The sequence below is a fragment of the Hyperolius riggenbachi genome, unplaced genomic scaffold, assembly GCF_040937935.1.
Source record: "Hyperolius riggenbachi isolate aHypRig1 unplaced genomic scaffold, aHypRig1.pri scaffold_309, whole genome shotgun sequence".
NCBI classification, from domain to species: domain Eukaryota; kingdom Metazoa; phylum Chordata; class Amphibia; order Anura; family Hyperoliidae; genus Hyperolius; species Hyperolius riggenbachi.
This window is the reverse complement of record NW_027152520.1, coordinates 59,092-87,086: the sequence shown is the minus strand read 5'-3', so window position 1 is coordinate 87,086 and position 27,995 is coordinate 59,092. Positions and strand designations below refer to the sequence as shown.

The window sequence follows — 27,995 nt, the reverse complement described above, 5'->3', positions numbered from 1 at the left end:
TTACTTTGAGGATATGTTGACAGTGGTCAGTTGAATTACACACATGTTATAATGACTGTGAACTGCAATGAAGACCGGCCATAGACTTAAATACAAAGCCTGCAGCAGCAAATTAGAATAACGCGTTCCGTTACTGTGAACAGACCCATAGAATTGTATAAACAGTGAGTTGACATGGAGAATTATTCTGCAACACCACTGACCACTGTGAAGAGGGTCTGAATCTTATAATGCTTTGCCACAAGGTAATGTCTGTCACTTTCAAACATATGTAGACAGAGGACTGGATATGTTTCTTGTGGTAGCTTCTGTGGTTCTTGGGGCGTCAGTGCTGACAGCTGTACAGTCTTCACCAGGACAGTTAGAGAAAGGGGTGCTCTCAGATGTAGAACTGGTTGATACTGACAATAAAAGAGGTAAAATGTGATTAGGTTGCTAAGAAAATATTTTAGAGCCACACACCTCAAATATCACATCGGGTGATGTTCGAGTTCGGCCGAACACCTCATGGTGTTCGGCCTTTTTAGTTCGGGTTCGCCCGAACAGCTCAATGCCCAGCCGAACAGGCCGAACAGGGCCCCTGTTTCTCTGACCTCACGTCCTCTACGTGATGACGCATACGAGGGTACGCGTGACCCTCGTATGCAGAGGACATGAGGTCAGAGAAAGGGCGGAAGTACCACAAGGGTACTACCGCTGAACCGCCCGCTGCCCGGCCTCAACGCGTCCTACTCGGACTCCTCCTCCTCCTCACTCACAACACACCACAGTGCCAGCCAGGCTAGCCACTGAAGGTACTATTAAACTTTACTGAAAATTTTTGTATGGGGAATCGGGCAGAGGGGGGAGCGCTAGCGGAGGGGGTGGGGGGAATTTCCGACCCCCCCCCACGACCGGGGCATGCTCACCCCTTATGCCTGCGACCCCATAGGGCCCCCAAAAGCGGGATGTTCGGGGAGTTCGGGGTTCGGGCCGAACATGCCGAACATCTGGCCCATGTTCGGCGAACGGACCCGAACATCCAGGTGTTCGCCCAACACTAGTGGCCATATATGACTTAATGTTTGTTTTTTCAATCAGAAAAATTGGATAGATTTTTCCAATTTATCAAAATAATCCTACTCGGACTCCTCTTCACTCACAACACACCACAGTGCCAGCCAGGCCAGCCACTGAAGGTACTATTGAACTTTACTGAAAATTTTTGTATGGGGAAGCGGGCAGAGGGGGGAGCGCTAGCGGAGGGGGTGGGGGGAATTTCCGACCCCCCCCCACGACCGGGGCATGCTCCCCCCTTATGCCTGCGACCCCATAGGGCCCCCAAAAGCGGGATGTTCGGGGAGTTCGGGGTTCGGGCCGAACATGCCGAACATCTGGCCCATGTTCGGCGAACGGACCCGAACATCCAGGTGTTCGCCCAACACTAGTGGCCATACATGACTTAATGTTTGTTTTTTCAATCAGAAAAATTGGATAGATTTTTCCAATTTATGAAAATAATTTAAAAAATGAACCAAAATATAATAGATGTATAATCAATTTCTTCAAGAAATTTTAAAAACCATTTGAATACAAATTTCTCTCTTCATATTGTCTATCCAGATACAAATAACTGAATATGTTTCTTGAGATGGCTTTCATACATAATACGAACACTCTACCTGTGGTAGCTTCTGTGGTTCTTGGGGCTTCAGTGCTGACAGATGTACAATCTTCACCAGGGCAGATAGAGAAAGGGGTGCTCTCAGACGTAGAACTGGTTGATCCTGACAATAAAGAGGTAAAATGTGATTAGGTTGCTGAGAAAACATTTTGGAGCCACTCACTTCAATTTCCCTCTTTTTTGCAGGAACTTATAAGAGTGTTTATTTTTTTTAAACTGAATCCTTGATTGTTTTTCTGTATCGGAAAAAACACATTGTTTTTTTTTATTCATTTGTTAATTTTTAAAATCCATATATTTTACTAAAAAGACTGGAAATGTACACATTTGACTTTAATCTCTATGGCCACATTTTGCAATTTTAGCTCTTCTACCACCTTTAGCATAAAGAATATCCCTTATGTATTTAAATAATATATTTTTATCATTAGGGTGTGGAAAGCCTCTGCTCAATAAAATAAAAAGATTTCTTTCCTTCACTACTTTCTACATTGGAGGGACCTCTAACTGGATTCTTTACTGAATAACCCTATGACTATTTTTTTCTATGCCAGGATCTAATTCATTTTTACCTTAAGGATATGTTGACAGTGGTCAGTTGAATCACACACACGTTGTAATGACTATGAACTGCAATGGAAACTGGCCATAGACTTAAATACAAAGCCTGCAGCAGCGAATTAGAATAACACGTTCTGTTACTGTGAACAGGCCCATAGAATTGTATAGGCAGTGAGTTGACATGGATAATTATTCTGCAACACCACTGACCACTGTGAAGAGGGTCTGAATCTTATAATGCTTTGCCACAAGGTAATGCCTGTCACTTTCAAACATATGTAGACAGAGGACTGGATATGTTTCTTGAGATGGATTCCATACATAATAAGAACACTCCACCTGTGGTAGCTTCTGTGGTTCTTGGGGCATCAGTGCTGACAGATGTACAGTCTTCACCAGGACAGTTAGAGAAAGAGGTGCTCTCAGATGTAGAACTGGTTGATACTGACAATAAAAGAGGTAAAATGTGATTAGGTTGCTGAGAAAATATTTTAGAGCCACACACCTCGAATAAATTTCATTATATACTGAGGAATAAACATATAAGATGACTTTTCCTCCAAAGCATTTTCACTTTCCATGCTCTCACATTAAACATTTCTTTTCTAATGTAACATAGCTTGTAATCCATAGCTCGGTTGTTGTGGTCAAAGCATAGATCGTTTTCTATATTAATTCCTTGACACCTCTTACAAGTTAAGGTGGCCATACATGACCTAATGTTTGTTTTTTCAATCAGAAAAATTGGATAGATTTTTCCAATTTATCAAAATAATTTAAAAAACGAACCAAAATATGATAGATGTATAATCAATTTCTTCAAGAAATTTTAAAAACAATTTGAATACAAATTTCTTTCTTCATATTGTCTATCCAGATACGAATAACTGAATATGTTTCTTGAGATGGCTTTCATACATAATAAGAACACTCTACCTGTGGTAGCTTCTGTGGTTCTTGGGGCTTCTGTGCTGACAGATGTACAGTCTTCACCAGGGCAGTTAGAGAAAGGGGTGCTCTCAGACGTAGATCTGGTTGATCCTGACAATAAAGAGGTAAAATGTGATTAGGTTGCTGAGAAAACATTTTAGAGCCACTCACTTCAAATTCCCTCTTTTTTTGCAGGAACTTATAAGAGTTTTAATTTTTTTTAAACTGAATCCTTGATTGTTTTGCTGTATTGGAAGAAAAACATTGTTTTTTTTATTCATTTGTTAATTTTTAAAATTCATATATTTTACTAAAAAGACTGGAAATGTACACATTTGACTTTAATCTCCATGGCCACATTTTGCAATTTTAGCTCTTCTACCACCTTTAGCATAAAGAACATCCCCTATGTATTTAAATAATATATTTTTATCATTAGGGTGTGGAAAGCCTCTGCTCAATAAAATAAATAGATTTCTTTCCTTCACTACTTTCTACATTAGAGGGACCTCTAACTGGATTCTTTACTGAATAACCCTATGACTATTTTTCTATGTCAGGATCGAATTCATTTTTACCTTAAGGATATGTTGACAGTGGTCAGTTGAATTACACACACGTTGTAATGACTGTGAACTGAAATGGAGACTGGCCATAGACTTAAATACAAAGCCTGCAGCTGCGATTTAAAATAACGCGTTCCGTTACTGTGAACAGGCCCATAGAATTGTATAGGCAGTAAGTTGACATGGAGAATGATTCTGCAATGCCACTGACCACTGTGAAGAGGGTCTGAATCTTATAATGCTTTGCCACAAGGTAATGTCTTTCACTTTTAAACATATGGAGACAAAGGACTGGATATGTTTCTTAAGATAGCATCCAAATGTGATAAGAACGCTCTACCTGTGGTAGCTTCTGTGGTTGTTGGGGCTTCAGTGCTGGCAGAGGTACAATCTTCACCAGGACAGTCAGAGAAAGGGGTGCTCTCAGACGTGGAACTGGTTGATCCTGACAATAAAGAGGTAAATTGTGATTAGGTTACTGAGAAAACGATTTAGAGCCACTCACTTTAATCCCCCTCTATTTTGCAGGAACTTATAAGATTTATTTTTTTAAACTGCATCATTGATTTTTTTTTTCTGGATCAAAAAAAAACCTTCTTTTTTATTCATTCATTTATTTTTACAATTAATATATTTTACTAAAAAGACTGGAAAATGTACACATTTGACTTTAATCTCCATGGCCACATTTTGCAATTTTAGCTCTTCTACCAAATTTAGCATACAGTATATTCCCCATGTATTTAAATAACATATTTTTTATCATTAGGGTACATGAAACCTTTTGCTCAATAAAATAAAAAAAATTCTATCCTTCACTACTTTTTACACTGGAGGTACCTCTAACTGGATTCTATACTGAATAACCCTATGACTCATTTTACTATAACAGGATCTAATTCATTGTTACTTTGAGGCTATGTTGACAGTGGTCAGTTGAATTACATACATGTTGTAATGACTGTGAACTGCAATGTAGACTGGCCATAGTTTTAAATACAAAGACTGCAGCAGCGAATTAGAATAACGCGTTCTGTTACTGTGAACAGGCCCATAGAATTGTGGAGAATTATTCTGCAACACCACTGACCACTGTGAAGAGGGTCTGAATCTTATAATGCTATTCCACAAGGTAATGTCTGCCATTTTCAAACATATGTAGACTGAGGACTGGATATGTTTCTTGAGATGGCTTCCATACATAATAAGAACACTCTACCTGTGGTAGCTTCTGTGGTTCTTGGGGCGTCAGTGCTGACAGATGTACACTCTTCACCTGGACAGTCAGAGAAAGCGGTGCTCCCAGATGTAGAGCTGGTTGATACTGACAATAAAAGAGGTAAAATGTGATTAGGTTGCTGAGAAAATATTTTAGAGCCACACACCTCAAATAAATGTCATTATATACTGAGGAAGAAACATATAAGATGACTTTTCCTCCAAAGCATTTTCACTTTCCATACTCTCACATTAAGCATTTCTCTTCTAATGTAATATAGCTTGTAATCCATAGCTCGGTTGTTGTGGTCAAAGTATAGATCGTTTTCTATATTAATTCCTTGACACCTCTTACAAGTTAAGGTGGCCATACATGACTTAATGTTTGTTTTTTTAATCAGAAAAATTGGATGGATTTTTCCAATTTATCAAAATAATTTAAAAAACGAACCAAAATATGATAGATGTATAATCAATTTCTTCAAGAAATTTTAAAAACCATTTGAATACAAATTTCTTTCTTCATATTGTCTATCCAGATACGAATAACTGAATATGTTTCTTGAGATGGCTTTCATACATAATAAGAACACTCTACCTGTGGTAGCTTCTGTGGTTCTTGGGGCATCAGTGCTGACAGATGTACAGTCTTCACCAGGACAATTAGAGAAAGGGGTGCTCTCAGATGTAGAACTGGTTGATACTAACAATAAAAGAGGGAAATTGTGATTAGGTTGCTGAGAAATTTTTTTAGAGCTACACACCTCAAATAAATGTCATTATATACTGAGGAATAAACATATAAGATGACTTTTCCTCCAAAGCATTTTCACTTTCTATGCTCTCACATTAAACATTTCTCTTCTAATGTAATATAGCTTGTAATCCATAGCTCGGTTGTTGTGGTCAAAGCATAGATCGTTTTCTATATTAATTCCTTGACACCTCTTACAAGTTAAGGTGGCCATACATGACTTAATGTTTGTTTTTTCAATCAGAAAAATGGGATAGATTTTTCCAATTTATCAAAATAATTTAATAAAACGAACCAAAATATGATAGATGTATATTCAATTTCTTCAAGAAATTTTAAAAACCATTTGAATACAAATTTCTTTCTTCATATTGTCTATCCAGATACGAATAACTGAATATGTTTCTTGAGATGGATTTCATACATAATAAGAACACTCTACCTGTGGTAGCTTCTGTGGTTCTTGGGGCTTCTGTGCTGACAGATGTACAATCTTCACCAGGGCAGTTAGAGAAAGGGGTGCTCTCAGACGTAGAACTGGTTGATCCTGACAATAAAGAGGTAAAATGTGATTAGGTTGCTGAGAAAACATTTTAGAGCCACTCACTTCAATTTCCCTCTTTTTTGCAGGAACTTATAAGAGTTTTTATTTTTTTTAAACTGAATCCTTGATTGTTTTTCTGTATCGGAAAAAAAAACATTGTTTTTTTTTATTCATTTGTTAATTTTTAAAATTCATATATTTTACTAAAAAGACTGGAAATGTACACATTTGACTTTAATCTCCATGGCCACATTTTGCAATTTTAGCTCTTCTACCACTTTTAGCATAAAGAATATCCAACATGTATTTAAATAATATATTTTTATCATTAGGGTGTGGAAAGCCTCTGCTCAATAAAATAAAAAGATTTATTTCCTTCACTACTTTCTACATTGGAGGGACCTCTAACTGGATTCTATACTGAATAACCCTATGACTATTTTTTCTATGCCAGGATCTAAATCATTTTTACCTTAAGGATATGTTGACAGTGGTCAGTTGAATTACACACGTTGTAATGACTGTGAACTGCAATGGAGACTGGCCATAGACTTAAATACAAAGCCTGCAGCTGCGAATTAGAATAACACGTTCCGTTACTATGAACAGGCCTATAGAATTGTATAGGCAGTAAGTTGACATGGAGAATGATTCTGCAACGCCACTGACCACTGTGAAGAGGGTCTGAATCTTATAATGCTTTGGCACAAGGTAATGTCTTTCACTTTTAAACATATGGAAACAAAGGACTGGATATGTTTCTTAAGATGGCATCCAAATGTGATAAGAACGCTCTACCTGTGGTAGCTTCTGTGGTTGTTGGGGCTTCAGTGCTGGCAGAGGTACAATCTTCACCAGGACAGGCAGAGAAAGGGGTGCTCTCAGACGTAGAACTGGTTGATCCTGACAATAAAGAGGTAAAACGTGATTAAGTTACTGAGAAAATGATTTTGGGCCACTCACTTTAATTTCACTCTCTTTTGCAGGAACTTATAAGATTTATTTTTTTAAACTGCATCATTGATTTTTTTTTTTTTCAAAACAAAAAACAACCTTATTTTTTATTCATTCATATATTTTTACAATTAATATATTTTACTAAAAAGACTAAAAAATGTGCACATTTGACTTTAACCAGCTGAGCGGTCTGGACGAGCTCAGCTCGTCCAACACCGCCAGCGGCTGGCGCTCAGGCCCTGCTGGGCCGATTTTGATGAAATAAAAAGCAGCACACGCAGCCGGCACTTTGCCAGCCGCGTGTGCTGCCTGATCGCCGCCGCTCTGCGGCGATTCGCCGCGAGCAGCGGCGAAAGAGGGCCCCCCTAGCCGCCTGAGCCCTGCGCAGCCGGAACAAAAAGTTCCGGCCAGCGCTAAGGGCTGGATCGGAGGCGGCTGACGTCACGACGTCGGCTGACGTCGATGACGTCACTCCGCTCGTCGCTATGGCGACGATATAAGCAAAACAAGGAAGGCCGCTCATTGCGGCCTTCCTTGTTTATTCTGGGCGCCGGAGGCGATCGGAAGATCGCCTCCGGAGCGCCCTCTAGTGGGCTTTCATGCAGCCAACTTTCAGTTGGCTGCATGAAATAGTTTTTTTTTTATTTAAAAAAAACCCTCCCGCAGCCACCCTGGCGATTTAATCAGAACGCCAGGGTGGTTAATCTCCATGGCCACATTTTGCAATTTTAGCTCTTCTACCAAATTCAGCATACAGTATATTCCCCATGTATTTAAATAACATGTTTTTTATAATTAGGGTATATGAAAGCCTCTGCTCAATGAAATAAAAAAAATTCTTTCTTCACTACTTTTTACGCTGGAAGTACCTCTAACTGGATTCTATACTGAATAACCCTATGACTCATTTTACTATGCCAGGATCTAATTCATTGTTACTTTGAGGATATGTTGACAGTGGTCAGTTGAATTACACACACATTGTAATGACTGTGAACTGCAATGGAGACCGGCCATAGACTTAAATACAAAGCCTGCTGCAGCGAATTAGAATAACGCATTCTGTTACTGTGAACAGGCCCATAGAATTGTATAGGCAGTGAGTTGACATGGAGAATTATTCTGCAACACCACTGACCACTGTGAAGAGGGTCTGAATCTTATAATGCTTTGCCACAAGATAATGTCTGTCACTTTCAAACATATGTAGACAGAGGACTGGATATGTTTCTTGAGATGGCTTCCATACATAATAAGAACACTCTACCTGTGGTAGCTTCTGTGGTTCTTGGGGCATCAGTGCTGACAGATGTACAGTCTTCACCAGGACAATTAGAGAAAGGGGTGCTCTCAGATGTAGAACTGGTTGATACTGACAATAAAAGAGGTAAAATGTGATTAGGTTGCTGAGAAATTTTTTTAGAGCTACACACCTCAGATAAATGTCATTATATACTGAGGAATAAACATATAAGATGACTTTTCCTCCAAAGCATTTTCACTTTCCATGCTCTCACATTAAACATTTCTCTTCTAATGTAATATAGCTTGTAATCCATAGCTCGGTTGTTGTGGTCAAAGCATAGATCGTTTTCTATATTAATTCCTTGACACCTCTTACAAGTTAAGGTGGCCATACATGACTTAATGTTTGTTTTTTCAATCAGAAAAATGGGATAGATTTTTCCAATTTATCAAAATAATTTAAAAAAACGAACCAAAATATGATAGATGTCTATTCAATTTCTTCAAGAAATTTTAAAAACCATTTGAATACAAATTTCTTTCTTCATATTGTCTATCCAGATACGAATAACTGAATATGTTTCTTGAGATGGCTTTCATACATAATAAGAACACTCTACCTGTGGTAGCTTCTGTGGTTCTTGGGGCTTCTGTGCTGTCAGATGTACAATCTTCACCAGGGCAGTTAGAGAAAGGGGTGCTCTCAGATGTAGAACTGGTTGATCCTGACAATAAAGAGGTAAAATGTGATTAGGTTGCTGAGAAAACATTTTAGAGCCACTCACTTCAATTTCCCTCTTTTTTGCAGGAACTTATAAGAGTTTTTATTTTTTTTAAACTGAATCCTTGATTGTTTTTCTGTATCGGAAAAAAAACATTGTTTTTTTTTTATTCATTTAATTTTTAAAATTCATATATTTTACTAAAAAGACTGGAAATGTACACATTTGACTTTAATCTCCATGGCCACATTTTGCAATTTTAGCTTTTCTACCACTTTTAGCATAATGAATATCCGACATGTATTTAAATAATATATTTTTATCATTAGGGTTGGAAAGCCTCTGCTCAATAAAATAAAAAGATTTATTTCCTTCACTACTTTCTACATTGGAGGGACCTCTAACTGGATTCTATACTGAATAACCCTATGACTATTTTTTCTATGCCAGGATCTAAATCATTTTTACGTTAAGGATATGTTGACAGTGGTCAGTTGAATTACACACGTTGTAATGACTGTGAACTGCAATAGAGACTGGCCATAGACTTAAATACAAAGCCTGCAGCTGCGAATTAGAATAACACGTTCCGTTACTGTGAACAGGCCTATAGAATTGTATAGGCGGTAAGTTGACATGGAGAATGATTCTGCAATGCCACTGACCACTGTGAAGAGGGTCTGAATCTTATAATGCTTTGGCACAAGGTAATGTCTTTCACTTTTAAACATATGGAAACAAAGGACTGGATATGTTTCTTAAGATGGCATCCAAATGTGATAAGAACGCTCTACCTGTGGTAGCTTCTGTGGTTGTTGGGGCTTCAGTGCTGGCAGAGGTACAATCTTCACCAGGACAGTCAGAGAAAGGGGTGCTCTCAGACGTAGAACTGGTTGATCCTGACAATAAAGAGGTAAAACGTGATTAAGTTACTGAGAAAACGATTTAGAGCCATTTACTTTAATTTCACTCTCTTTTGCAGGAACTTATAAGATTTATTTTTTTAAACTGCATCATTGATTTTTTTTTTCAAAACAAAAAACAACCTTATTTTTTATTCATTCATATATTTTTACAATTAATATATTTTACTAAAAAGACTGGAAAATGTACACATTTGACTTTAATCTCCATGGCCACATTTTGCAATTTTAGCTCTTCTACCAAATTCAGCATACAGTATATTCCCCATGTATTTAAATAACATGTTTTTTTTATAATTAGGGTATATGAAAGCCTCTGCTCAATGAAATAAAAAAAATTCTTACTTCACTACTTTTTACGCTGGAAGTACCTCTAACTGGATTCTATACTAAATAACCCTATGACTCATTTTACTATGCCAGGATCTAATTCATTGTTACTTTGAGGATATGTTGACAGTGGTCAGTTGAATTACACACACATTGTAATGACTGTGAACTGCTATGGAGACTGGCCATAGACTTAAATACAAAGCCTGCTGCAGCGAATTAGAATAACGCATTCTGTTACTGTGAACAGGCCCATAGAATTGTATAGGCAGTTAGTTGACATGGAGAATTATTCTGCAACACCACTGACCACTGTGAAGAGGGTCTGAATCTTATAATGCTTTGCCACAAGATAATGTCTGTCACTTTCAAACATATGTAGACAGAGGACTGGATATGTTTCTTGAGATGGCTTCCATGCATAATAAGAACACTCTACCTGTGGTAGCTTCTGTGGTTCTTGGGGCATCAGTGCTGACAGATGTACAGTCTTCACCAGGACAATTAGAGAAAGGGGTGCTCTCAGATGTAGAACTGGTTGACACTGACAATAAAAGAGGTAAAATGTGATTAGGTTGCTGAGAAATTTTTTTAGAGCTACACACCTCAAATAAATGTCATTATATACTGAGGAATAAACATATAAGATGACTTTTCCTCCAAAGCATTTTCACTTTCCATGCTCTCACATTAAGCATTTCTCTTCTAATGTAATATAGCTTGTAATCCATAGCTCGGTTGTTGTGGTCAAAGCATAGATCGTTTTCTATATTAATTCCTTGACACCTCTTACAAGTTAAGGTGGCCATACATGACTTAATGTTTGTTTTTTCAATCAGAAAAATTGGATAGATTTTTCCAATTTATCAAAATAATTTAAAAAAACGAACCAAAATATGATAGATGTATATTAAATTTCTTCAAGAAATTTTAAAAACCATTTGAATACAAATGTCTTTCTTCATATTGTCTATCCAGATACGAATAACTGAATATGTTTCTTGAGATGGCTTTCATACATAATAAGAACACTCTACCTGTGGTAGCTTCTGTGGTTCTTGGGGCTTCTGTGCTGACAGATGTACAATCTTCACCAGGGCAGTTAGAGAAAGGGGTGCTCTCAGACGTAGAACTGGTTGATCCTGACAATAAAGAGGTAAAATGGGATTAGGTTGCTGAGAAAACATTTTAGAGCCACTCACTTCAATTTCCCGCTTTTTTGCAGGAACTTATAAGAGTTTTTATTTTTTTTTAAACTGAATCCTTGATTGTTTTTCTGTATCGGAAAAAAAACATTGTTTTTTTTTATTCATTTGTTAATTTTTAAAATTCATATATTTTACTAAAAAGACTGGAAATGTACACATTTGACTTTAATCTCCATGGCCACATTTTGCAATTTTAGCTCTTCTACCACTTTTAGAATAAAGAATATCCGACATGTATTTAAATATTATATTTTTATCATTAGGGTGTGGAAAGCCTCTGCTCAATAAAATAAAAAGATTTATTTCCTTCACTACTTTCTACATTGGAGGGACCTCTAACTGGATTCTATACTGAATAACCCTATGACTATTTTTTCTATGCCAGGATCTAAATCATGTTTACCTTAAGGATATGTTGACAGTGGTCAGTTGAATTACACACATTGTAATGACTGTGAACTGCAATGGAGACTGGCCATAGACTTAAATACAAAGCCTGCAGCTGCGAATTAGAATAACACGTTCCGTTACTGTGAACAGGCCTACAGAATTGTATAGGCGGTAAGTTGACATGGAGAATGATTCTGCAATGCCACTGACCACTGTGAAGAGGGTCTGAATCTTATAATGCTTTGGCACAAGATAATGTCTTTCACTTTTAAACATATGGAAACAAAGGAATGGATATGTTTCTTAAGATGGCATCCAAATGTGATAAGAACGCTCTACCTGTGGTAGCTTCTGTGGTTGTTGGGGCTTCAGTGCTGGCAGAGGTACAATCTTCACCAGGACAGTCAGAGAAAGGGGTGCTCTCAGACGTAGAACTGGTTGATCCTGACAATAAAGAGGTAAAACGTGATTCAGTTACTGAGAAAATTATTTAGAGCCACTCACTTTAATTTCACTCTCTTTTGCAGGAACTTATAAGATTTATTTTTTTAAACTGCATCATTGATTTTTTTTTTTTTCAAAACAAAAACAACCTTATTTTTTATTCATTCATATATTTTTACAATTAATATATTTTACTAAAAAGACTAAAAAATGTACACATTTGACTTTAATCTCCATGGCCACATTTTGCAATTTTAGCTCTTCTACCAAATTCAGCATACAGTATATTCCCCATGTATTTAAATAACATGTTTTTTATAATTAGGGTATATGAAAGCCTCTGCTCAATGAAATAAAAACAATTCTTTCTTCACTACTTTTTACGCTGGAAGTACCTCTAACTGGATTCTATACTGAATAACCCAATGACTCATTTTACTATGCCAGGATCTAATTCATTGTTACTTTGAGGATATGTTGACAGTGGTCAGTTGAATTACACACACATTGTAATGACTGTGAACTGCAATGGAGACCGGCCATAGACTTAAATACAAAGACTGCTGCAGCGAATTAGAATTACGCATTCTGTTACTGTGAACAGGCCCATAGAATTGTATAGGCAGTGAGTTGACGTGGAGAATTATTCTGCAACACCACTGACCACTGTGAAGAGGGTCTGAATCTTATAATGCTTTGCCACAAGATAATGTCTGTCACTTTCAAACATATGTAGACAGAGGACTGGATATGTTTCTTGAGATGGCTTCCATACATAATAAGAACACTCTACCTGTGGTAGCTTCTGTGGTTCTTGGGGCATCAGTGCTGACAGATGTACAGTCTTCACCAGGACAATTAGAGAAAGGGGTGCTCTCAGATGTAGAACTGGTTGACACTGACAATAAAAGAGGTACAATGTGATTAGGTTGCTGAGAAATTTTTTTAGAGCTACACACCTCAAATAAATGTCATTATATACTGAGGAATAAACATATAAGATGACTTTTCCTCCAAAGCATTTTCACTTTCCATGCTCTCACATTAAACATTTCTCTTCTAATGTAATATAGCTTGTAATCCATAGCTCGGTTGTTGTGGTCAAAGCATAGATCGTTTTCTATATTAATTCCTTGACACCTCTTACAAGTTAAGGTGGCCATACATGACTTAATGTTTGTTTTTTCAATCAGAAAAATTGGATAGATTTTTCCAATTTATCAAAATAATTTAAAAAAACGAACCAAAATATGATAGATGTATATTCAATTTCTTCAAGAAATTTTAAAAACCATTTGAATACAAATTTCTTTCTTCATATTGTCTATCCAGATACGAATAACTGAATATGTTTCTTGAGATGGCTTTCATACATAATAAGAACACTCTACCTGTGGTAGCTTCTGTGGTTCTTGGGGCTTCTGTGCTGACAGATGTACAATCTTCACCAGGGCAGTTAGAGAAAGGGGTGCTCTCAGACGTAGAACTGGTTGATCCTGACAATAAAGAGGTAAAATGTGATTAAGTTGCTCAGAAAACATTTTAGAGCCACTCACTTCAATTTCCCTCTTTTTTGCAGGAACTTATAAGAGTTTTTATTGTTTTTTAAACTGAATCCTTGATTGTTTTTCTGTATCGGAAAAAAAACATTGTTTTTTTAATTCATTTGTTAATTTTTAAAATTCATATATTTTACTAAAAAGACTGGAAATGTACACATTTGACTTTAATCTCCATGGCCACATTTTGCAATTTTAGCTCTTCTACCACTTTTAGCATAAAGAATATCCGACATGTATTTAAATAATATATTTTTATCATTAGGGTGTGGAAAGCCTCTGCTCAATAAAATAAAAAGATTTATTTCCTTCACTACTTTCTACATTGGAGGGACCTCTAACTGGATTCTATACTGAATAACCCTATGACTATTTTTTCTATGCCAGGATCTAAATCATTTTTACGTTAAGGATATGTTGACAGTGGTCAGTTGAATTACACACGTTGTAATGACTGTGAACTGCAATGGAGACTGGCCATAGACTTAAATACAAAGCCTGCAGCTGTGAATTAGAATAACACGTTCCGTTACTGTGAACAGGCCTATAGAATTGTATAGGCGGTAAGTTGACATGGAGAATGATTCTGCAATGCCACTGACCACTGTGAAGAGGGTCTGAATCTTATAATGCTTTGGCACAAGGTAATGTCTTTCACTTTTAAACATATGGAAACAAAAAACTGGATATGTTTCTTAAGATGGCATCCAAATGTGATAAGAACGTTCTACCTGTGGTAGCTTCTGTGGTTGTTGGGGCTTCAGTGCTGGCAGAGGTACAATCTTCACCAGGACAGTCAGAGAAAGGGGTGCTCTCAGACGTAGAACTGGTTGATCCTGACAATAAAGAGGTAAAACGTGATTAAGTTACTGAGAAAACGATTTAGAGCCACTCACTTTAATTTCACTCTCTTTTGCAGGAACTTATAAGATTTATTTTTTTAAACTGCATCATTAATTTTTTTTTTTCAAAACAAAAAACAACTTTATTTTTTATTCATTCATATATTTTTACAATTAATATATTTTACTAAAAAGACTAAAAAATGTACACATTTGACTTTAATCTCCATGGCCACATTTTGCAATTTTAGCTCTTCTACCAAATTCAGCATACAGTATATTCCCCAATAACATGTTTTTTATAATTAGGGTATATGAAAGCCTCTGCTCAATGAAATAAAAAAAAATTCTTTCTTCACTACTTTTTACGCTGGAAGTATCTCTAACTGGATTCTATACTGAATAACCCTATGACTCATTTTACTATGCCAGGATCTAATTCATTGTTACTTTGAGGATATGTTGACAGTGGTCAGTTGAATTACACACACATTGTAATGACTGTGAACTGCAATGGAGACCGGCCATAGACTTAATACAAAGCCTGCTGCAGCGAATTAGAATAACGCATTCTGTTACTGTGAACAGGCCCATAGAATTGTATAGGCAGTGAGTTGACATGAAGAATTATTCTGCAACACCACTGACCACTGTGAAGAGGGGCTGAATCTTATAATGCTTTGCCACAAGATAATGTCTGTCACTTTCAAACATATGTAGACAGAGGACTGGATATGTTTCTTGAGATGGCTTCCATACATAATAAGAACACTCTACCTGTGGTAGCTTCTGTGGTTCTTGGGGCATCAGTGCTGACAGATGTACAGTCTTCACCAGGACAATTAGAGAAAGGGGTGCTCTCAGACGTAGAACTGGTTGATCCTGACAATAAAGAGGTAAAATGTGATTAAGTTGCTGAGAAAACATTTTAGAGCCACTCACTTCAATTTCCCTCTTTTTTGCAGGAACTTATAAGAGTTTTTATTTTTTTTTAAACTGAATCCTTGATTGTTTTTCTGTATCGGAAAAAAAACATTGTTTTTTTTTTATTCATTTGTTAATTTTTAAAATTCATATATTTTACTAAAAAGACTGGAAATGTACACATTTGACTTTAATCTCCATGGCCACATTTTGCAATTTTAGCTCTTCTACCACCTTTAGCATAAAGAACATCCCCTATGTATTTAAATAATATATTTTTATCATTAGGGTGTGGAAAGCCTCTGCTCAATAAAATAAAAAGATTTATTTCCTTCACTACTTTCTACATTGGAGGGACCTCTAACTGGATTATTTACTGAATAACCCTATGACTATTTTTTCTATGCCAGGATCTAAATCATTTTTACCTTAAGGATATGTTGACAGTGGTCAGTTGAATTACACACGTTGTAATGACTGTGAACTGCAACAGAGACTGGCCATAGACTTAAATACAAAGCCTGCAGCTGCGAATTAGAATAACACGTTCCGTTACTGTGAACAGGCCTATAGAATTGTATAGGCGGTAAGTTGACATGGAGAATGATTCTGCAATGCCACTGACCACTGTGAAGAGGGTCTGAATCTTATAATGCTTTGCCACAAGGTAATGTCTTTCACTTTTAAACATATGGAAACAAAGGACTGGATATGTTTCTTAAGATGGCATCCAAATGTGATAAGAACGCTCTACCTGTGGTAGCTTCTGTGGTTGTTGGGGCTTCAGTGCTGGCAGAGGTACAATCTTCACCAGGACAGTCAGAGAAAGGGGTGCTCTCAGACGTAGAACTGGTTGATCCTGACAATAAAGAGGTAAAACGTGATTAAGTTACTGAGAAAACGATTTAGAGCCATTTACTTTAATTTCACTCTCTTTTGCAGGAACTTATAAGATTTATTTTTTTAAACTGCATCATTGATTTTTTTTTTCAAAACAAAAAACAACCTTATTTTTTATTCATTCATATATTTTTACAATTAATATATTTTACTAAAAAGACTAAAAAATGTACACATTTGACTTTAATCTCCATGGCCACATTTTGCAATTTTAGCTCTTCTACCAAATTCAGCATACAGTATATTCCCCATGTATTTAAATAACATGTTTTTTTATAATTAGGGTATATGAAAGCCTCTGCTCAATGAAATAAAAAAAAATTCTTTCTTCACTACTTTTTACGCTGGAAGTACCTCTAACTGGATTCTATACTGAATAACCCTATGACTCATTTTACTATGCCAGGATCTAATTCATTGTTACTTTGAGGATATGTTGACAGTGGTCAGTTGAATTACACACACATTGTAATGACTGTGAACTGCTATGGAGACTGGCCATAGACTTAAATACAAAGACTGCTGCAGCGAATTAGAATTACGCATTCTGAATTGTATAGGCAGTGAGTTGACGTGGAGAATTATTCTGCAACACCACTGACCACTGTGAAGAGGGTCTGAATCTTATAATGCTTTGCCACAAGATAATGTCTGTCACTTTCAAACATATGTAGACAGAGGACTGGATATGTTTCTTGAGATGGCTTCCATACATAATAAGAACACTCTACCTGTGGTAGCTTCTGTGGTTCTTGGGGCATCAGTGCTGACAGATGTACAGTCTTCACCAGGACAATTAGAGAAAGGGGTGCTCTCAGATGTAGAACTGGTTGATACTGACAATAAAAGAGGTAAAATGTGATTAGGTTGCTGAGAAATTTTTTTAGAGCTACACACCTCAAATAAATGTCATTATATACTGAGGAATAAACATATAAGATGACTTTTCCTCCAAAGCATTTTCACTTTCCATGCTCTCACATTAAACATTTCTCTTCTAATGTAATATAGCTTGTAATCCATAGCTCGGTTGTTGTGGTCAAAGCATAGATCGTTTTCTATATTAATTCCTTGACACCTCTTACAAGTTAAGGTGGCCATACATGACTTAATGTTTGTTTTTTCAATCAGAAAAATTGGATAGATTTTTCCAATTTATCAAAATAATTTAAAAAAACGAACCAAAATATGATAGATGTATATTCAATTTCTTCAAGAAATTTTAAAAACCATTTGAATACAAATTTCTTTCTTCATATTGTCTATCCAGATACGAATAACTGAATATGTTTCTTGAGATGGCTTTCATACATAATAAGAACACTCTACCTGTGGTAGCTTCTGTGGTTCTTGGGGCTTCTGTGCTGACAGATGTACAATCTTCACCAGGGCAGTTAGAGAAAGGGGTGCTCTCAGACGTAGAACTGGTTGATCCTGACAATAAAGAGGTAAAATGTGATTAGGTTGCTGAGAAAACATTTTAGAGCCACTCACTTCAATTTCCCTCTTTTTTGCAGGAACTTATAAGAGTTTTTATTTTTTTTAAACTGAATCCTTGATTGTTTTTCTGTATCGGAAAAAAAACATTGTTTTTTTTTATTCATTTGTTAATTTTTAAAATTCATATATTTTACTAAAAAGACTGGAAATGTACACATTTGACTTTAATCTCCATGGCCACATTTTGCAATTTTAGCTCTTCTACCACTTTTAGCATAAAGAATATCCGACATGTATTTAAATAATATATTTTTATCATTAGGGTGTGGAAAGCCTCTGCTCAATAAAATAAAAAGATTTATTTCCTTCACTACTTTCTACATTGGAGGGACCTCTAACTGGATTCTATACTGAATAACCCTATGACTATTTTTTCTATGCCAGGATCTAAATCATGTTTACCTTAAGGATATGTTGACAGTGGTCAGTTGAATTACACACGTTGTAATGACTGTGAACTGCAATGGAGACTGGCCATAGACTTAAATACAAAGCCTGCAGCTGCGAATTAGAATAACACGTTCCGTTACTGTGAACAGGCCTATAGAATTGTATAGGCGGTAAGTTGACATGGAGAATGATTCTGCAATGCCACTGACCACTGTGAAGAGGGTCTGAATCTTATAATGCTTTGGCACAAGATAATGTCTTTCACTTTTAAACATATGGAAACAAAGGACTGGATATGTTTCTTAAGATGGCATCCAAATGTGATAAGAACGCTCTACCTGTGGTAGCTTCTGTGGTTGTTGGGGCTTCAGTGCTGGCAGAGGTACAATCTTCACCAGGACAGTCAGAGAAAGGGGTGCTCTCAGACGTAGAACTGGTTGATCCTGACAATAAAGAGGTAAAACGTGATTAAGTTACTGAGAAAACGATTTAGAGCCACACACTTTAATTTCACTCTCTTTTGCAGGAACTTATAAGATTTATTTTTTTAAACTGCATCATTGATTTTTTTTTTCAAAACAAAAAACAACCTTATTTTTTATTCATTCATATATTTTTACAATTAATATATATTACTAAAAAGACTAAAAAATGTACACATTTGACTTTAATCTCCATGGCCACATTTTGCAATTTTAGCTCTTCTACCAAATTCAGCATACAGTATATTCCCCATGTATTTAAATAACATGTTTTTTATAATTAGGGTATATGAAAGCCTCTGCTCAATGAAATAAAAACAATTCTTTCTTCACTACTTTTTACGCTGGAAGTACCTCTAACTGGATTCTATACTGAATAACCCAATGACTCATTTTACTATGCCAGGATCTAATTCATTGTTACTTTGAGGATATGTTGACAGTGGTCAGTTGAATTACACACACATTGTAATGACTGTGAACTGCAATGGAGACCGGCCATAGACTTAAATACAAAGACTGCTGCAGCGAATTAGAATTACGCATTCTGTTACTGTGAACAGGCCCATAGAATTGTATAGGCAGTGAGTTGACATGGAGAATTATTCTGCAACACCACTGACCACTGTGAAGAGGGGCTGAATCTTATAATGCTTTGCCACAAGATAATGTCTGTCACTTTCAAACATATGTAGACAGAGGACTGGATATGTTTCTTGAGATGGCTTCCATACATAATAAGAACACTCTACCTGTGGTAGCTTCTGTGGTTCTTGGGGCATCAGTGCTGACAGATGTACAGTCTTCACCAGGACAATTAGAGAAAGGGGTGCTCTCAGATGTAGAACTGGTTGACACTGACAATAAAAGAGGTAAAATGTGATTAGGTTGCTGAGAAATTTTTTTAGAGCTACACACCTCAAATAAATGTCATTATATACTGAGGAATAAACATATAAGATGACTTTTCCTCCAAAGCATTTTCACTTTCCATGCTCTCACATTAAACATTTCTCTTCTAATGTAATATAGCTTGTAATCCATAGCTCGGTTGTTGTGGTCAAAGCATAGATCGTTTTCTATATTAATTCCTTGACACCTCTTACAAGTTAAGGTGGCCATACATGACTTAATGTTTGTTTTTTCAATCAGAAAAATTTAATAGATTTTTCCAATTTATCAAAATAATTTAAAAAAACGAACCAAAATATGATAGATGTATATTAAATTTCTTCAAGAAATTTTAAAAACCATTTGAATACAAATGTCTTTCTTCATATTGTCTATCCAGATACGAATAACTGAATATGTTTCTTGAGATGGCTTTCATACATAATAAGAACACTCTACCTGTGGTAGCTTCTGTGGTTCTTGGGGCTTCTGTGCTGACAGATGTACAATCTTCACCAGGGCAGTTAGAGAAAGGGGTGCTCTCAGACGTAGAACTGGTTGATCCTGACAATAAAGAGGTAAAATGTGATTAGGTTGCTGAGAAAACATTTTAGAGCCACTCACTTCAATTTCCCGCTTTTTTGCAGGAACTTATAAGAGTTTTTATTTTTTTTAAACTGAATCCTTGATTGTTTTTCTGTATCGGAAAAAAACATTGTTTTTTTTTATTCATTTGTTAATTTTTAAAATTCATATATTTTACTAAAAAGACTGGAAATGTACACATTTGACTTTAATCTCCATGGCCACATTTTGCAATTTTAGCTCTTCTACCACTTTTAGCATAAAGAATATCTGACATGTATTTAAATAATATATTTTTATCATTAGGGTGTGGAAAGCCTCTGCTCAATAAAATAAAAAGATTTATTTCCTTCACTACTTTCTACATTGGAGGGACATCTAACTGGATTCTATACTGAATAACCCTATGACTATTTTTTCTATGCCAGGATCTAAATCATTTTTACCTTAAGGATATGTTGACAGTGGTCAGTTGAATTACACACGTTGTAATGACTGTGAACTGCAATGGTGACCGGCCATAGACTTAAATACAAAGCCTGCAGCTGCGAATTAGAATAACACGTTCCGTTACTGTGAACAGGCCTATAGAATTGTATAGGCGGTAAGTTGACATGGAGAATGATTCTGCAATGCCACTGACCACTGTGAAGAGGGTCTGAATCTTATAATGCTTTGGCACAAGGTAATGTCTTTCACTTTTAAACATATGGAAACAAAGGACTGGATATGTTTCTTAAGATGGCATCCAAATGTGATAAGAACGCTCTACCTGTGGTAGCTTCTGTGGTTGTTGGGGCTTCAGTGCTGGCAGAGGTACAATCTTCACCAGGACAGTCAGAGAAAGGGGTGCTCTCAGACGTAGAACTGGTTGATCCTGACAATAAAGAGGTAAAACGTGATTAAGTTACTGAGAAAACGATTTAGAGCCACTCACTTTAATTTCACTCTCTTTTGCAGGAACTTATAAGATTTATTTTTTTAAACTGCATCATTGATTTTTTTTTCAAAACAAAAAACAACCTTATTTTTTATTCATTCATATATTTTTACAATTAATATATTTTACTAAAAAGACTAAAAAATGTACACATTTGACTTTAATCTCCATGGCCACATTTTGCAATTTTAGCTCTTCTACCAAATTCAGCATACAGTATATTCCCCATGTATTTAAATAACATGTTTTTTATAATTAGGGTATATGAAAGCCTCTGCTCAATGAAATAAAAACAATTCTTTCTTCACTACTTTTTACACTGGAGGTACCTCTAACTGGATTCTATACTGAATAACCCAATGACTCCAAACCTGCACCTCTACAATTCGGAGTGCCACAAGGATCAATCCTATCCCCTCTGCTGTTTGCAATCTACATGTTGCCACTCGGTACACTTATCCAACGACATGGCCTGACGTACCACTGCTACGCCGATGACACACAGCTATACCTGTCCTTCAAACCTGGTGGAACAGACCCTACCCCAAAAATAAACTCTTGCTTAGCTGAGCTTCAGGCATGGATGAATGATAACTGGTTGAAACTGAATGCTGACAAAACTGAGGTCCTGTTTGTCCAAAGCCAGTGCTCGCCATCAAAACAGCTCTATCCTAAAGCAACACCAATCAGGATTGGGAATTCAGACATAAACAGCTCCAACCTTGTGCGTAGCCTTGGCGTACTAATCGATGGGGAATTGAGTTTCAGAAACCAAATTTCATCTGTAGTTAAATCTTCCTTCTTTCATCTGAAGAACATTGCAAAGATTAAACATCTGATTCCCCCAGAGGATCTTCAAACCCTAGTCCACGCCTTCATCACATCACGGCTGGACTACTGCAATGCCCTTTATGCTGGCCTCCCCAAAAAAGACCTGCGTCGCCTGCAATTAGTGCAGAATGCTGCTGCCAGATTGCTAACAAACCAGCCTCGCCACTGTCACATTACACCGATCCTTCGCTCACTGCACTGGCTACCAGTAGAATGGAGAATACTCTTCAAGATTGGACTGCTGACATTCAAATCCCTGCACAATCTGGGCCCTGGATACATGAAGGACTTGCTGAAGCTGCACCACACCTCTCACAACCTCAGATCAGCAAGTTCTATAAACTTGGTCACTCCCAGAGTGCACCTCAAAAAATCTGGAGACAGAGCCTTCTGTCATGCTGCCCCTACTCTTTGGAACTCCCTACCACACCCAGTAAAGACAGCACCATCCCTGGAGCTATTCAAATCCAGACTGAAAAGCCACCTGTTTAGCCTGGCATTTCCAGATTTATAAAATTCGTCCCCTGTACCACGATGGTCGGAGCCATGCTTATGCGCTTTGAGTCCCACGGGAGAAAAGCGCTTTACAAATGTTATTTGTTGTTGTTGTTGTTGTTGACTCATTTTACTATGCCAGGATCTAATTCATTGTTACTTTGAGGATATGTTGACAGTGGTCAGTTGAATTACACACACATTGTAATGACTGTGAACTGCAATGGAGACCGGCCATAGACTTAAACACAAAGACTGCTGCAGCGAATTAGAATTACGCATTCTGTTACTGTGAACAGGCCCATAGAATTGTATAGGCAGTGAGTTGACGTGGAGAATTATTCTGCAACACCACTGACCACTGTGAAGAGGGTCTGAATCTTATAATGCTTTGCCACAAGATAATGTCTGTCACTTTCAAACATATGTAGACAGAGGACTGGATATGTTTCTTGAGATGGCTTCCATACATAATAAGAACACTCTACCTGTGGTAGCTTCTGTGGTTCTTGGGGCATCAGTGCTGACAGATGTACAGTCTTCACCAGGACAGTCAGAGAAAGGGGTGCTCTCAGATGTAGAACTGGTTGATACTGACAATAAAAGAGGTAAAATGTGATTAGGTTGCTGAGAAATTTTTTTAGAGCTACACACCTCAAATAAATGTCATTATATACTGAGGAATAAAGATATAAGATGACTTTTCCTCCAAAGCATTTTCACTTTCCATGCTCTCACATTAAACATTTCTCTTCTAATGTAATATAGCTTGTAATCCATAGCTCGGTTGTTGTGGTCAAAGCATAGATCGTTTTCTATATTTATTCCTTGACACCTCTTACAAGTTAAGGTGGCCATACATGACTTAATGTTTGTTTTTTCAATCAGAAAAATTGGATAGATTTTTCCAATTTATCAAAATAATTTAAAAAAACGAACCAAAATATGATAGATGTATATTCAATTTCTTCAAGAAATTTTAAAAACCATTTGAATACAAATGTCTTTCTTCATATTGTCTATCCAGATACGAATAACTGAATATGTTTCTTGAGATGGCTTTCATACATAATAAGAACACTCTACCTGTGGTAGCTTCTGTGGTTCTTGGGGCTTCTGTGCTGACAGATGTACAATCTTCACCAGGGCAGTTAGAGAAAGGGGTGCTCTCAGACGTAGAACTGGTTGATCCTGACAATAAAGAGGTAAAATGTGATTAGGTTGCTGAGAAAACATTTTAGAGCCACTCACTTCAATTTCCCTCTTTTTTGCAGGAACTTATAAGAGTTTTTATTTTTTTTAAACTGAATCCTTGATTGTTTTTCTGTATCGGAAAAAAAACATTGTTTTTTTTTTATTCATTTGTTAATTTTTAAAATTCATATATTTTACTAAAAAGACTGGAAATGTACACATTTGACTTTAATCTCCATGGCCACATTTTGCAATTTTAGCTCTTCTACCACTTTTAGCATAAAGAATATCCGACATGTATTTAAATAATATATTTTTATCATTAGGGTGTGGAAAGCCTCTGCTCAAAAAAATAAAAAGATTTATTTCCTTCACTACTTTCTACATTGGAGGGACCTCTAACTGGATTCTATACTGAATAACCCTATGACTATTTTTTCTATGCCAGGATCTAAATCATGTTTACCTTAAGGATATGTTGACAGTGGTCAGTTGAATTACACACGTTGTAATGACTGTGAACTGCAATGGAGACTGGCCATAGACTTAAATACAAAGCCTGCAGCTGCGAATTAGAATAACACGTTCCGTTACTGTGAACAGGCCTATAGAATTGTATAGGCGGTAAGTTGACATGGAGAATGATTCTGCAATGCCACTGACCACTGTGAAGAGGGTCTGAATCTTATAATGCTTTGGCACAAGATAATGTCTTTCACTTTTAAACATATGGAAACAAAGGACTGGATATGTTTCTTAAGATGGCATCCAAATGTGATAAGAACGCTCTACCTGTGGTAGCTTCTGTGGTTGTTGGGGCTTCAGTGTTGGCAGAGGTACAATCTTCACCAGGACAGTCAGAGAAAGGGGTGCTCTCAGACGTAGAACTGGTTGATCCTGACAATAAAGAGGTAAAACGTGATTCAGTTACTGAGAAAATGATTTAGAGCCACTCACTTTAATTTCACTCTCTTTTGCAGGAACTTATAAGATTTATTTTTTTAAACTGCATCATTGATTTTTTTTTTTTCAAAACAAAAAACAACCTTATTTTTTATTCATTCATATATTTTTACAATTAATATATTTTTCTAAAAAGACTAAAACATGTACACATTTGACTTTAATCTCCATGGCCACATTTTGCAATTTTAGCTCTTCTACCAAATTCAGCATACAGTATATTCCCCATGTATTTAAATAACATATTTTTTATAATTAGGGTATATGAAAGCCTCTGCTCAATGAAATAAAAAAAATTCTTTCTTCACTACTTTTTATGCTGGAAGTACCTCTAACTGGATTCTATACTGAATAACCCTATGACTCATTTTACTATGCCAGGATCTAATTCATTGTTACTTTGAGGATATGTTGACAGTGGTCAGTTGAATTACACACATTGTAATGACTGTGAACTGCAATGGAGACCGGCCATAGACTTAAATACAAAGCCTGCTGCAGCGAATTAGAATAACGCATTCTGTTACTGTGAACAGGCCCATAGAATTGTATAGGCAGTGAGTTGACATGGAGAATTATTCTGCAACACCACTGACCACTGTGAAGAGGGTCTGAATCTTATAATGCTTTGCCACAAGATAATGTCTGTCACTTTCAAACATATGTAGACAGAGGACTGGATATGTTTCTTGAGATGGCTTCCATACATAATAAGAACACTCTACCTGTGGTAGCTTCTGTGGTTCTTGGGGCATCAGTGCTGACAGATGTACAGTCTTCACCAGGACAATTAGAGAAAGGGGTGCTCTCAGATGTAGAACTGGTTGATACTGACAATAAAAGAGGTAAAATGTGATTAGGTTGCTGAGAAATTTTTTTAGAGCTACACACCTCAAATAAATGTCATTATATACTGAGGAATAAACATATAAGATGACTTTTCCTCCAAAGCATTTTCACTTTCCATGCTCTCACATTAAACATTTCTCTTCTAATGTAATATAGCTTGTAATCCATAGCTCGGTTGTTGTGGTCAAAGCATAGATCGTTTTCTATATTAATTCCTTGACACCTCTTACAAGTTAAGGTGGCCATACATGACTTAATGTTTGTTTTTTCAATCAGAAAAATTGGATAGATTTTTCCAATTTATCAAAATAATTTAAAATAACGAACCAAAATATGATAGATGTATATTCAATTTCTTCAAGAAATTTTAAAAACCATTTGAATACAAATTTCTTTCTTCATATTGTCTATCCAGATACGAATAACTGAATATGTTTCTTGAGATGGCTTTCATACATAATAAGAACACTCTACCTGTGGTAGCTTCTGTGGTTCTTGGGGCTTCTGTGCTGACAGATGTACAATCTTCACCAGGGCAGTTAGAGAAAGGGGTGCTCTCAGACGTAGAACTGGTTGATCCTGACAATAAAGAGGTAAAATGTGATTAGGTTGCTGAGAAAACATTTTAGAGCCACTCACTTCAATTTCCCTCTTTTTTGCAGGAACTTATAAGAGGTTTTATTTTTTTTAAACTGAATCCTTGATTGTTTTTCTGTATCGGAAAAAAAACATTTTTTTTTTCTTATTCATTTGTTAATTTTTAAAATTCATATATTTTACTAAAAAGACTGGAAATGTACACATTTGACTTTAATCTCCATGGCCACATTTTGCAATTTTAGCTCTTCTACCACTTTTAGCATAAAGAATATCTGACATGTATTTAAATAATATATTTTTATCATTAGGGTGTGGAAAGCCTCTGCTCAATAAAATAAAAAGATTTATTTCCTTCACTACTTTCTACATTGGAGGGACATCTAACTGGATTCTATACTGAATAACCCTATGACTATTTTTTCTATGCCAGGATCTAAATCATTTTTACCTTAAGGATATGTTGACAGTGGTCAGTTGAATTACACACGTTGTAATGACTGTGAACTGCAATGGTGACCGGCCATAGACTTAAATACAAAGCCTGCAGCTGCGAATTAGAATAACACGTTCCGTTACTGTGAACAGGCCTATAGAATTGTATAGGCGGTAAGTTGACATGGAGAATGATTCTGCAATGCCACTGACCACTGTGAAGAGGGTCTGAATCTTATAATGCTTTGGCACAAGGTAATGTCTTTCACTTTTAAACATATGGAAACAAAGGACTGGATATGTTTCTTAAGATGGCATCCAAATGTGATAAGAACGCTCTACCTGTGGTAGCTTCTGTGGTTGTTGGGGCTTCAGTGCTGGCAGAGGTACAATCTTCACCAGGACAGTCAGAGAAAGGGGTGCTCTCAGACGTAGAACTGGTTGATCCTGACAATAAAGAGGTAAAACGTGATTAAGTTACTGAGAAAACGATTTAGAGCCACTCACTTTAATTTCACTCTCTTTTGCAGGAACTTATAAGATTTATTTTTTTAAACTGCATCATTGATTTTTTTTTCAAAACAAAAAACAACCTTATTTTTTATTCATTCATATATTTTTACAATTAATATATTTTACTAAAAAGACTAAAAAATGTACACATTTGACTTTAATCTCCATGGCCACATTTTGCAATTTTAGCTCTTCTACCAAATTCAGCATACAGTATATTCCCCATGTATTTAAATAACATGTTTTTTATAATTAGGGTATATGAAAGCCTCTGCTCAATGAAATAAAAACAATTCTTTCTTCACTACTTTTTACACTGGAGGTACCTCTAACTGGATTCTATACTGAATAACCCAATGACTCCAAACCTGCACCTCTACAATTCGGAGTGCCACAAGGATCAATCCTATCCCCTCTGCTGTTTGCAATCTACATGTTGCCACTCGGTACACTTATCCAACGACATGGCCTGACGTACCACTGCTACGCCGATGACACACAGCTATACCTGTCCTTCAAACCTGGTGGAACAGACCCTACCCCAAAAATAAACTCTTGCTTAGCTGAGCTTCAGGCATGGATGAATGATAACTGGTTGAAACTGAATGCTGACAAAACTGAGGTCCTGTTTGTCCAAAGCCAGTGCTCGC

General features: G+C 36.5%; 1 protein-coding gene across 1 annotated transcript in view; it reads right to left on the bottom strand.

The window, feature by feature from the left end:
• Positions 1-203: 203 nt before the first annotated feature.
• Positions 204-27,995, bottom strand: part of LOC137543891 (mucin-22-like) — a gene marked incomplete at both ends in the record, with an annotated part of 80,744 nt that continues 52,952 nt past the window's right edge. Inside the window, 32 exons of the mRNA XM_068264962.1 lie at positions 204-401; positions 1,662-1,766; positions 2,499-2,668; positions 3,161-3,265; positions 4,061-4,165; positions 4,940-5,044; positions 5,537-5,641; positions 6,135-6,239; positions 7,035-7,139; positions 8,461-8,565; positions 9,059-9,163; positions 9,955-10,059; positions 10,853-10,957; positions 11,451-11,555; positions 12,351-12,455; positions 13,249-13,353; positions 13,847-13,951; positions 14,746-14,850; positions 15,634-15,738; positions 16,535-16,639; positions 17,412-17,516; positions 18,010-18,114; positions 18,909-19,013; positions 19,805-19,909; positions 20,403-20,507; positions 21,301-21,405; positions 23,283-23,387; positions 23,881-23,985; positions 24,781-24,885; positions 25,677-25,781; positions 26,275-26,379; positions 27,175-27,279. Coding sequence (XP_068121063.1) covers positions 204-401; positions 1,662-1,766; positions 2,499-2,668; positions 3,161-3,265; positions 4,061-4,165; positions 4,940-5,044; positions 5,537-5,641; positions 6,135-6,239; positions 7,035-7,139; positions 8,461-8,565; positions 9,059-9,163; positions 9,955-10,059; positions 10,853-10,957; positions 11,451-11,555; positions 12,351-12,455; positions 13,249-13,353; positions 13,847-13,951; positions 14,746-14,850; positions 15,634-15,738; positions 16,535-16,639; positions 17,412-17,516; positions 18,010-18,114; positions 18,909-19,013; positions 19,805-19,909; positions 20,403-20,507; positions 21,301-21,405; positions 23,283-23,387; positions 23,881-23,985; positions 24,781-24,885; positions 25,677-25,781; positions 26,275-26,379; positions 27,175-27,279 — 3,518 coding nt within the window. The remainder of the gene's footprint in view (positions 402-1,661; positions 1,767-2,498; positions 2,669-3,160; positions 3,266-4,060; positions 4,166-4,939; positions 5,045-5,536; positions 5,642-6,134; positions 6,240-7,034; positions 7,140-8,460; positions 8,566-9,058; positions 9,164-9,954; positions 10,060-10,852; positions 10,958-11,450; positions 11,556-12,350; positions 12,456-13,248; positions 13,354-13,846; positions 13,952-14,745; positions 14,851-15,633; positions 15,739-16,534; positions 16,640-17,411; positions 17,517-18,009; positions 18,115-18,908; positions 19,014-19,804; positions 19,910-20,402; positions 20,508-21,300; positions 21,406-23,282; positions 23,388-23,880; positions 23,986-24,780; positions 24,886-25,676; positions 25,782-26,274; positions 26,380-27,174; positions 27,280-27,995) is intronic.